Raw genomic sequence first — 12,374 nt, forward strand, 5'->3', positions numbered from 1 at the left:
TCTTCCAACTATCCCTACATATAGGAAACGTTGTCGCGGCTGGAAAAACAACCCTGTAATTTACACTATTCACATTCAATTTTGCAATTACACATAATCAATATGATTTACACAATAATTTAAGGGGGGATGATCTGACCCATCATTACAATAAATTACATAGCATAACACAGTCGTGTCTGGCAAACATTAGAATACTTTGACACCCATGGTGTGCTGGCAGGGTGTTTATTTTTGCATATGAAGTAAAGGGTATAATCCCTTAAAAGGTGTAAATGAGATGACCTCAGTTAATATCCATTGGTCCGTTTATTCCAGTCAATGATCCTGCTTGAGGTCTTTTTTTTTTGGCAGTTAGGACTATTCTTACAAGGAGACAACTCCACGGAATTTGCAAAACAAGCTAATACCCCCCCCCGAACTATAATTCCAGTTCTTGAATTCAATGAGATAGCACTCGCTTATTATCTACCTTCTACAGCAGTCTCTTTCCAACTGTTCCAAGGAACCCCCATGATACTTTTGAAGAGAAGATATGAAGTGATGGACGTAACTTCCAGGAAAGAGGAAAGAGGGATGGGACCTTTGGTCATAGCTCAGTGGCTCAGGGACATGTTATGCAATCACACAGAGGGGTCTCAACTGTCATTTTATGGAATCTCAGCAGCAGCTGCAACAGCAGAAAAGCAACGTCATTAGTTCACCCCTTCTGATCTTCCCCTGTCCTGCACATTGGGGGTGGGGGGCGGGAGACAGGGCATGTTCTCAATTCACATAGGGTGATAGGCACAATAAGGTCTAGTCCGTGGTGAGGAATCTCCAATTTGCAGGGCAGCCCAGGTGCGCTGTGGTTAAACCACTGAGCCTAGGGCTTGCTGACCACAAGGTCGGAGGTTCGAATCCCTGTGACGGGGTGAGCTCCCGTTGCTTGGTCCCAGCTCCTGCCAACCTAGCAGTTCGAAAGCACATCAAAAATGCAAGTAGATAAATAGGAACCGCTACAGCGGGAAGGTAAACGGCGTTTCCATGTGCTGCTCTGGTTTGCCAGAAGTGGCTTTGTCATGCTGGCCACATGACCTGGAAGCTATACGCCGGCTCCCTCGGCCAATAATGCGAGATGAGCGCGCAACCCCAGAGTCGGTCACGACTGGACCTAATGGTCAGGGGTCCCTTTACCTTTACCTATTGGACCTCCAGGAGTTAAACGTTGGTCTGTGAGGCTTTTTTTTTTTTTTTAAACCCATCTGCCAATCAGCTGGCATCGCTCTGATGAGGGGTAACATCCAGGGCTTTTTTCAGCCGAACTCAGTTCCGGCACCTCTCAGGTGGGCTCCCTTGCCATGATAAGAGAACAAAGGAGGTGTTTGTGGTGAGTTCCAGCACCACTTTTCTAGAAAAATAGCACTGGTGAAATCAGCTAGATGGTGCAGGGGGTGTTGATTTTTGGGAACTGGATGCATGCAGCCAAAGCACCGGGATGAGCAAGACTGAAATCCTGCTCAGTTTGGTTGCCTGCAAACCAGAGGTTCAAAGAGCAGCACAGGCTGTTTGCAAAAGAGCTTTCAAATAGCCTCAAACAGTGCTTTAAAGCCCCAACAGTTTGGGCTAGTGTGTAACCCATTTGATCTCGGCTTGCACCCTAGGGCGTTACCTCATTCTTCAAATCCTCTGCAATACACAGAGATTCAGTGGCAGATGTACACAGAGTTCCTTAGCAGAAGGGGTTCCACAAAAGACAGAAAACCTGAAAGCCACCAGTGAGTATTTATCACAAACAGTCCTATTCCCCAGTCAGTGCCCTTTTTGGAAAGTTGGTCTTTCTTTTCTCGGCCATGACATGTGATAATGAAGCAGATGATCAGCAGAGAGCGCTGTGCTCATCCTTTCAAGGGAACAGAGGAAGGTAACCTTTTATTGAGTTCAGGTCACTGATCAATCTGCTTCAGTATTGTGTACACTGACCGACAGCTGTTCTCCAAGCTTTCTGATATATATCATTTCCATGTCTACCTGGGGAAGGTACGAATGTGCTCTCCCACTGAGCTACAGACCTTCAGCCCCCACATTTGAATATTATTATGGTCCGTCTGCATTCTGGACAAATTAAATTGGATGTTTCTTCTGTAAAATTAAGGGACAATGTCAGTATCTATTAGGGTTTCAGCAAGAGGAAGCAGAAGAGGGCAGGACATCACTGGATAATGAAGATTGAATTTGGACTCTGGGAAAAAGATTCTTGTTTACAACTTCTTTCCCAAATCCAACACTTCAGTAGATCTGTACACTCAGGCCTTTTTCTCAGATGGAACTTGCAGGGACTCAGCTCTGGCACCTCTCAGGTGGGCGCCATTGCCATTATAAGAAAACAAGGTGAGTTCCGGCACCTCTTTTTCTAGAAATATAGCACTGTGTACATGTTTGGAGGTGGTTATCCCAAGATAAACTTTACTCTAGTCTGCACGTACGCCAAATAAGTTTCAGACACCCTTCCTTGCTAGCTGCCTTGGCTCCTAACAACGAGAGGCATCATATCTGGTGTTGCAGAACGAGACTTTAATTATTCTATTTCCATTAACTTTCTCTGGCTGGAACAGTTTGCAGCTGAGGACTCAGGACAGACAAGGACACCGAGTGCAGTCTACTCCCTGGTGCACTATGACAGATGGGGAGAAAACGGAGGCTCTGGCACTGATATGTAGCCACATGGAACAGAAGTCAGAAAAACAGCTGAAGGAAGAAACTTAATCCTGGATGTTGAGAATAAGGCATTCAATAGAGGAGGCTCTGTTGTCTGCATGGCAGGCAGAAGTTCAACTGGTGAACTCCATACCACATACAATGGGAAGGAAAAGAGCCTTCTCTGTGGTGGCACCTTCCTCACCATGGAGATTAGGCAGGTACCAAGTGTCAGATGCTTCCAGCATGCTTCTGAAAAGTCATTGTTTTGCTTCGGCATTTCCAGACCATTATTGCCAGATTTAGATTTTAGCACCTTGTTGGTCAAATTCACAGATGACACCGAACTGAGAGGGGTAGCTAATACTGTAGAATACAGAATCATAATTCAAAATGACCTTAACAGATTGGAGAACTGGGCCCAAGCTAACAAAATGAATTTCAATAGGGACCAATGTAAGATTCTGCACTTAGGCAAGGAAGAACCAGATATAGGATGGGGGACACCTGGCTTACTAGCAGTACATGTGAACAGGGCCGTCTCAAGCCGGTCGGGCGCCGTGGCGCGGAGATCGCTCCGGTGCCTTCGCCCTGGTGGGCGGGCGCAGCGCACAGCATGGCTTCCGTGCGGCTTTGCCGCGCAGCGCCCTCCTGCCGACCCAGCGCCCTGGTGCCCCGCGCCACCGAGACTACCCCTAGAGCCGGCCCTGCATGTGAAAAGGATCTAGGGGTCTTGGTGGACCACAAGCTTAACATGAGTCAACAGTGGGATGCAGCAGCAAAAAAAAGCTAATGCTATTTTGCATCAACAGAAGTATAGTGTCCAGATCATGGGAAGTAATATTCTGCCTTGGTCAGACCACACGTGGAATACTGTGTCCAATTCTGGGCACAATTTAAGAAGGATGTTGACAAGCTGGAACATGTGCAGAGGAGGGCAACCAAGATGGTCAAGGGTCTGGAAGCCAAGCCTTATGAGGAGCGCTTGAAGGAGCTAGGTATGTTTAGGATAAGAGAAGACTGAGAGGAGATATGATAGCCAACTTCAAATATCTTAAGAGTTGTCACATGGAAGAGGGAACAAGCTTGTTTTCTCCTGCTCTGGGGGGTAGGACTCAAACCAATGGCTTCAAGTTACAAGAAAGGATATTCCAACTAAACATCAGGAAGAACTTTCTGACAGTAAGAGCTGTTCGATTGCGGAACAGTGTCCCTTGGGAAGTTGTGGACTCTCCATCCTTGGAGGTTTTCAAGCAGAGGTTGGATGCCCATCTGTCACGGATGCTTTAGGTGAGATTCCTGCATTGCAGGGGGTTGGACTAGATGACCCTAGGGGGTACCTTCCAACTCTACAATTCTATGATTCTGTGATATTATTTGACTGATATATTTTATTATTTATTGCTTTGTTATTTTTTTGTGGTTGTCAATTGCTTTGGTACTCCCTGGAGTGAAATATTTCTATAAAATTAATAAATATTTTCAGCAGCCACCCTGGGCCATTTCACGAGAGCGTTTCTGAAATGGAACAGCCACCACGAGCCACCAGTGTGGTATCTGCAGGCAACTAGTGTGTCCACCTGAACTTCCTATGGTGTTTATGGAAGGTCTCAGTAAATATCCCCTCAAAAATCCAGGACACAAAGGACCGTTTGCTCTTCCTGCCTCTCCTACATCGAACACATACCTTTAAACATGGTCACATTTCATTGGATGCCGGGACTAGTCACCCACCCTCCCATTTGTTTGAAATTTAAGAGACTTCAGAGGACTTCCCTTTGTGAGTGTGGCAATGGCAGATAGAGGTGCATTTTTCCATTGACTGGAGCAGGGGCAACAGCACATTACTTTGTGGCTCTGCCTCTTTTTCTGCTCTTTTAGCTGTGGGTGCAGCTTTTGTTACATTTCACACCCTTGTGGATTTTGCAACTGGCACCCACAGCGCTTTCTCGAAATTCCCAGTGTGCTCACTAGCACCAAAAGGCTGGCAATTCTTAAGTTTCCTTTAAAAGCATTTGTAATCTCACCCTATAGTTTACCATATAAACACTGGGCAGGGGAAGGTCACCTCATAGGGATTCTTGCATCTCTGAAATTGTCTTATGGATGATGCCTGCCATCTCCAAGAAACAGGAAATTTTACTCATCAGAGAAGAATTCAACTATTGTTATGCTTATCCTGAGATAAAAGAGAGGCAAATCACGAGCCCCTGATCTTTTCAGTAGCCTTTGATTCTCTTTCAGCTGTCAGTTTCTTACTTGCTCCTTGAATGTGCTAAATAAATCAGTTTGATGAAAAATCAGGGCTTCTTAACTGAGAATAACTGATGGTGTAAACATGCCCCTGGGGTGTGTTTCAGTGTGCAGATAATGGCATTTCTCAGCTGTGTTTTAAATGCCAACAAAATTACACAGTAGGCAACATATATCACATGTGATGTCGGCGTGACTTTGGCCCAGGGGGTCCCCAAACTAAGGCCCAGGGGCCGGATGCGGCCCAATCGCCTTCTAAATCCGGCCCGCGGACGGTCCAGGAATCAGCATGTTTTTACATGAGTAGAATGTGTCCTTTTATTTAAAATGCATCTCTGGGTTATTTGTGGGGCCTGCCTGGTATTTTTACATGAGTAGAATGTGTCCTTTTATTTAAAATGCATCTCTGGGTTATTTGTGGGGCCTGCCTGGTATTTTTACATGAGTAGAATGTGTCCTTTTATTTAAAATGCATCTCTGGGTTATTTGTGGGGCCTGCCTGGTATTTTTACATGAGTAGAATGTGTCCTTTTATTTAAAATGCATCTCTGGGTTATTTGTGGGGCCTGCCTGGTATTTTTACATGAGTAGAATGTGTCCTTTTATTTAAAATGCATCTCTGGGTTATTTGTGGGGCCTGCCTGGTATTTTTACATGAGTAGAATGTGTCCTTTTATTTAAAATGCATCTCTGGGTTATTTGTGGGGCCTGCCTGGTATTTTTACATGAGTAGAATGTGTCCTTTTATTTAAAATTCATCTCTGGGTTATTTGTGGGGCCTGCCTGGTATTTTTACATGAGTAGAATGTGTCCTTTTATTTAAAATTCATCTCTGGGTTATTTGTGGGGCCTGCCTGGTATTTTTACATGAGTAGAATGTGTCCTTTTATTTAAAATTCATCTCTGGGTTATTTGTGGGGCATAGGAATTCGTTCATTATTATTTTTTCAAAATATAGTCCGGCCCCCCACAAGGTCTGAGGGACAGTGGGCCGGCCCCCTGCTGAAAAAGTTTGCTGACCCCTGCTTTTGGCCTAACTGCTTAGATTGAATTTAAAAATTATCCTCACACAGAATGAGTCCGAGCCCTCATGTTTGCTGAGGTATGCGGCCTCGGACCCTTGTACTTACGGGACTGCCTCTCCTGGTATGCCCCGCAGAGGACCCTAAGGTCCACAAATCATAACAGCTTAAGGGTCCCAGGCCCTAAAGAAGCCAGATTATCCTCTACAAGGGCCAGGGCCTTTTCAGTGATGGCACCGACCTGGTGGAATGCTCTGTCCCATGAGACTAGGGCCCTGCGGGACTTGATCTCCTTCCGCAGGGCCTGTAAGACAGAGTTATTCCATCTGGCTTTCAATTTAGCCTGATCCCCCGTTCCTTTCCCCCTTCCCTTTTTTTATGAAGAAACCCTTCTGGGTCCTCACATTAAAACTCTTCCCTGGTCTCCTTGCTGGCCTGAGCAGGACTAACTTGGCCACTTAGCCCTGGCGATGCTACATTGATGTTGTATTTTATGCTGTTTTTAAGCTGTTTTTAAAGTCGTTTTTAATCAGAAACCTGAGCCTGGTTTCTAAACTGGGAAGGGCGGGGTATAAATATAAATTTATTACTACTACTACTATTAAAATGGGAAGGTAAGTTAGTTTCCTTTTGAAATATCATCGGATCTAGGGCATTTTTAAAAGATTGTCAGCTGTATATTCATTGGAATGAGGTCCCCAATTCTTGTGTTTAGGGGAGGATCGATGACTCAGTAGCAGAGCACATGCCTTGCATTCAGAGGGTCTCAGGTCCAATTCCCAACATCTCTACTTAAAAGGGTCTCTAGCTGTAGTATTGGGGAAGATGTCTGCATCAGGCTTGCAGCATAATACTAGGCTGGAGAGGCCGGTGGTCTGTATACGGCAGTCCGTGTTGCGTTCCTATGAGCTGCCACACACAGTGGGTGCATCAAGATGGCTGCCACTCACAACTGGGAATACTACCCAAGGGGCACGGCAGCAAGGGCTTAAGATCAGGTAGGAAACTTTGCATCTAGAGGAGATGGTTTGCATCACAGTTCTGTCAGCGTGAATTCTGGCAAAAAGTGCCCTTGGCCCATGCCGCCCTGGCTTATCAACCTCTTTGGCAGTGCCCTAGGCCTAGGAGAAAGGTTCGCTGGTGCCACCCTTGAACCTGCGTCTCCCTCAGATCTTTGCCTCATTTGTTCTCCATAATTCCCAACAATGTAGCACCTGGGATCATTATTAATAGGGACGAGAAATGGACGAGACTGGCAGTGGGTCGCTTGCTTAGGAGATTCACTGAAGCAGAGGAATCCGGCATCATTAATGCAACTGAATTATCTGTTGAATGAAGGATGACATTGAAACTGACATCTGTGTATCACTTCCACATACAGTGGTGCCTCGACTTACAAATTTAATCCGTTCCAAAGGCACCTTCGTAGGTCGAAAAATTCGTAAGTCGAAAAGCGCCATTGGAAACGTGATTTCCCATAGGAATGCATTGGAAACGGAAAAATCCGTAAGTCGAAGCAACCCCATTTAAAAGTTCGTAAGTTGAAAAAACCCTATCTAAAACCGCCGTGGTTTCCGTTCGGATGTTGAGAAATTTGTAAGCGTGCGGCCATTTGCCCCATTCGTAAGTCGAAAAATTCGGTTGTCGAGTCGTTCGTAAGTCGAGGTACCACTGTACAGGCATCCCCTCAAATAAAGGGACCCTTGGCTCTGTTGCAGCAAGGTAAATCTTATTGTCTCAACAAGGACTAGACAAATCCAAGGAGGACTACTTTATCAGACATGGGACCTCCATGTCCAGAGACAATGCACGTGAAAAGAAGAGCATAGCCAAGAGAAGACCATCCACTTTCATGAGCCACTTGTGAGCCCAAGAGGCATCTGGCTGTTTGAAGGAGAGAATGCTGGACTGGATGGATCTTGGTCTGATCCAGCAAGCCAATGCTTTGTTCAAACAAGCTGCTACTTCCTCATAGAAATCACCAGTCATCAGGTGGAAAAAGCACCGCCAACTACTTTGGCCACTGAATTTTGTTTGTTTCTGAAGATCACTGGAAGCATCTAGTCCTGGCCCCTGCTTCTGCTACTGCCCCAAGGCAGTGGAACTGTGGAGAAGGCAATAAAGAGGCTGTAGTTCTGCAACATCCGGGTCAAACTTTCTGCCTCTTCCTTAGTGTGGACCACCATGCCTGCCTGGGATTGTCACGAGAGGGCTTGTAGCTATTTAGAGATCCTGCAGTGAAGGTGTTCACCCCTCCCTTTCATTTCATTCAGATGCCTTTTTTAAATAAAAAAAAGTTAAGATTTGATAAACACAATAACATTGTGTAACTCAGTGGCAGTGATGAAAAAAAAGCATGTCAGTGCAATTTTTGAAATAGTCACCTTGAAATTTGGGGTTTGGCTCTATAGGATAAAGACCTTCCACCAAGCTTAGTTCATACGTTCTGCAATGATGTTCTCCACAGCCGCAGGCAGAGTCAGTTTGGGGGAAGATGACTTTCTCCCCATCCAATTTCCAAATAACAGTTTGATGCATTTGTGTCCTGGGATGCCTCTGTGAATATTCAACCTCCAGAGTGATCAAAATGGGAATGAGAAAGGGTTTGTCTCCCTCATCGTGGTCTTTGTGGCATCTGATACATTCATTTGGTTGGATGCTAGATGACCTCTTGCTTCGTGATGGCAGGTTGAGGGATTGAACTAGGCTGCTTGGCCACAGTTGCAATGGCCCCAGGAAGCAGTTTGTATTGTTCAGCTCCTGAGCCAGCGGGTGGAGAAGGTTGGGGAGTTTCGGGAGTGGCTGTTGAAAGAAAGAAAGAAAAATATGTTATATATACAGTATATATAAAAGCCATTGTACAGGATCAGTCAGAGTATAAAGGATCACATCAAAAGAAGGTTAACAGTGCAACACAATGCATGTTTACTTAGAGGTAACTCCTACCGGGTTCAATAGCATTTCCAAAAGTCTTTACTTTTGATTAGATGTACATGCCAAATATTGTTATGTACTCGTACACTCAGGCAGCCTCTTAAAAAGTGGGAAAATTAAACATTACTCCCTTCTGCTCTTGTCCCATCAATATTCGAACGCTTTCCTTTTAAATATTTCTTCTTCTTTGAAGGATGCGTGTTCTCCCTCTTCACGTACTCATGTAATCATGTACACCAGGCATGTCCAACAGGTAGATCGTGATCTACCGGTAGATCATTGAATGTCTGTGGTAGATCACCGGTAGATCAGTGGCTTCCCCCCCAAAGAAGCTAAAAAACTTTGGCTCCCCTAAACATCTTTGCCCTGCACCCCTAAAATGACCTGAACCACCCAAAGCAGGGCTTTCCTTCCTAAAATAATGCTCAACAACTTTACTGAACCCCCCAAAAGGGGGTAGATCACTGCCAGTTTTTAACTCGAGTAGATCACAGTCTCTTGGAAGCTGGCCACCCCGATGTACACCATCCTATGGGGTATTATTGTGCTTTCTGAAAAGTCTGACTGAGGCTCCTTCCTCCTCCTTTCCTACCGGGAGAGCAGAGCATTATGGGAGATGTTGCTCCCGTTACGCCAGCAAACTGATAAATCTGCATACTAGCTCCACTTACTCGGTTTACCACGACTCAGAACACACACGGCACGCCTAGAGAGCTGGTTCTCTTGTGCAGGAATACTCACACAGCTGCCCATTGTGCATCTGAGCAGGCATTGTGTTGGCCACAATGACGTTTGTCCCCAGGTTCTCCTGGATAAGGTGCGGGTGAAGAGCATGGTGATGAGCGTGAGGAGTGTCACTCGATGACCCTAAATTATACATATATATATTATTCTGAGTATTGCATAATATACGGATATAGTTCTTCTTTTTTTAAAATGCAGTAAAATGGTTACATGCAAAATTCGATGAAACAGAGAATACAGCACAAAGCAATACAGTGGTACCTCGACTTACGAACGAATCGACAACCGAATTTTTCAACTTACGAATGGGGCAAATGGGACTTACGAATTTCTCGACCTCCGAACGGAAACCGCGGCGGTTTTAGATAGGGTTTTTTCGACTTGCGAATTTTTAGATGGGGTTGCTTCGACTTACGAATTTTTCCGTTTCCAAAGCATTGCTATGGGAAATCGCGTTTCCAATGGCGCTTTTCGACTTACAATTTTTTTCGACCTACGAAGGTGCCTTCGGAACGGATTAAATTCGTAAGTCGAGGCACCGCTGTACCATAGTATAACAATACCAGTTCCAAAGTGGCTCAAAAAACCAACAACCCAGCCACGTTTAATTGATTAAAAACCTGAGAAAACAGAATAGTGTTTTTTTTTAACCACCTGACTGTATTATACGAAGCAGGCGCCAGGCAAATGTCACTTTACATGCTGTGAAAACACTGGCAGTCTGTATAGGTTCTCCACAGACAGGTCTGTGAGGCTGGTGGGAGAGCTTTGCTATGGTGGGAGATTGTGACCTCTGAAATGGAGACTCGGCAGATGAGGGGTTCTTAACCTGCCTATCCCCTCTACTGTTATTCCCCTGCAACTTCTCGCCTACTTTGTTTCGAATCATGTCCACCCTCGGCTGTTTGGCAGACCCAGTTCCCTACAGTACATCCAGCTTGTTCCTAACTGAGTTAAATGCACAGGATCCCTGCCCTGAACGGAATCGGGCAACACAAAATGCTTGGATTTCCCAAAGATCCTGAAGCCTCTTAAGGAGATGTCCTGTACGCATATCAGGATGAATGCTCGTTGTCATATAACGGCCTCATAAATCGATCGTGACCAATGCTCCATAAAAACCGGACGTAGTCTAACCACTGTGTAAGTTTTGTGTATGCTAATCAGGATGGATGCTGAATAAGATGGTCCCTGAAATTCAATAGCGAACCCCCCCCCCAAAACCCCACTTCCTGTAGGGTCAACACTCACCTCCTAGCAGCATCTCCTGCAGAAGGTTGTCGATCTTGGCCATGCCAAAGAGCTTAACAAACTGGATCTGCTCAATCATCTGCCAAGTGATGCTCTGGAGGGTGGGCAGGAGGAGGAGGAGTTCCCCAAAGCGTCCCCGTGAATCATACTGCCGGTCATTGATGTAGTCCTCCAGGCTGACCTGAACTTGGTACCGCATTCGCTTGATCTTGATGGGGTCGCTCAGCCCTTTAGCATCTGGGGAAAACCGTAAGAAATTACGGACTATGGCATTTCTCGAGAAAGATGCTGTTTCAAGTGGGAGGTGCCATTGACTTGGGCCGGTCTGGGTGGTCTCCTGAAGCAGTTTGTTCCTTGCATTGCTCAAACTCCTTTGGCAGGCACTGGGGAAGGTGTGCCAGTTTCGTTCTCCTCATCCTGCACTAACACAGACTTTGCATGCGTTCCAATTGTATAAGAGCAAACAGGGATGCTGTGACAACTCCGGCTTATGAAACGGGGTAAACAAATGCGACACAGGACACCTGTGCCTTAACTAGTTATCTATCATCCTTACCTAGTCCCATTTTAGAGCCATCCAAGATGGCAGCCATCACTACATATTCCAGATTTTAACTATATGTTGTGTGAAGAATGATTTCCTTTTGCCTGTCCTGAATTTCTCCCATTCGGCTTCGCCAGATGTTCTGTGTTCTAGGAGAAAAAACACACCTCTCTATTCATTTTCTCTACTTCCCTCACCTGCACTCATGTCGTTGCGAACCTTACTGAATGGTTCTTATTCATGAATAAACATTATAGGAAGGAGGAACTTGGCCATGAGGAAGGGCATTGCTAGACAATACAGTCCTATATTCTGTGGAACCTTCATTTTAATTTTGTTCCCCACACATTGTAGAAAAGCATTTCGCCAGCAGTCTTAAAGGGGTTGGGGCATGGAAGCAGCCTTAGATGCCTCTTCCAAGTTACTGAAAAATCAACACCTACCTGGATCAAAGAAGATGATGGCTTTCAAACATGCGTATTCGTTTTCATCAATCTGCAACTCTTGGAATGTGAGGACTAGCTCATCCAGGATGCGTACAGCCACACGGCTAATCTCCAGCAACTCCGGACAATTACGGGGGATTATGTGGTCATTTCCTGCAGAAGAATTGTTTGTTTTAATTAAAACCCAATTCTATAAAAAATGGTCACTGTTCCCTATTTGTAAATCACAACCCCTTCTTCTTGGGTGGCATACATAGCAATGATAAAACATTTTTTAAAAACCAACCAAAAGAAATTTGAAAACATTCTAAAAACAATTTAAAACATTCTCAGCCAGCACCTCAAGGTTTCCAGGAACAGTGTCATTTCAGCCATCAAGTGCCTGGGTAAATAAAATATGGATGTTTTTGAATTTCTCCTGAAAGTTAACAGGGAGGGAGACAAAATGCATCTCACTAGGGAGGGTATTGCACAAACAGGGAACCACCACTGAAAAGGCCCTGC

General features: G+C 45.2%; 1 protein-coding gene across 2 annotated transcripts in view; it reads right to left on the bottom strand.

Annotated features, from left to right (window-relative positions):
• Positions 1-1,207: 1,207 nt before the first annotated feature.
• Positions 1,208-12,374, bottom strand: part of HNF4A (hepatocyte nuclear factor 4 alpha) — a 73,890-nt gene continuing 62,723 nt past the window's right edge. For both annotated transcript variants that reach the window (XM_035121412.3, XM_035121411.3), the window contains exons 7-10: positions 11,868-12,023; positions 10,881-11,117; positions 9,627-9,752; positions 1,208-8,753 (exon numbers count right to left, since the gene is read on the bottom strand). In XM_035121412.3, the coding sequence (XP_034977303.1) occupies positions 8,611-8,753; positions 9,627-9,752; positions 10,881-11,117; positions 11,868-12,023 (662 nt within the window). In that variant the 3' untranslated portion in view covers positions 1,208-8,610. The remainder of the gene's footprint in view (positions 8,754-9,626; positions 9,753-10,880; positions 11,118-11,867; positions 12,024-12,374) is intronic.

Source organism: Zootoca vivipara, chromosome 7 (genome assembly GCF_965207765.1).
Source record: "Zootoca vivipara chromosome 7, rZooViv2.hap1.1, whole genome shotgun sequence".
Lineage (NCBI taxonomy): Eukaryota > Metazoa > Chordata > Lepidosauria > Squamata > Lacertidae > Zootoca > Zootoca vivipara.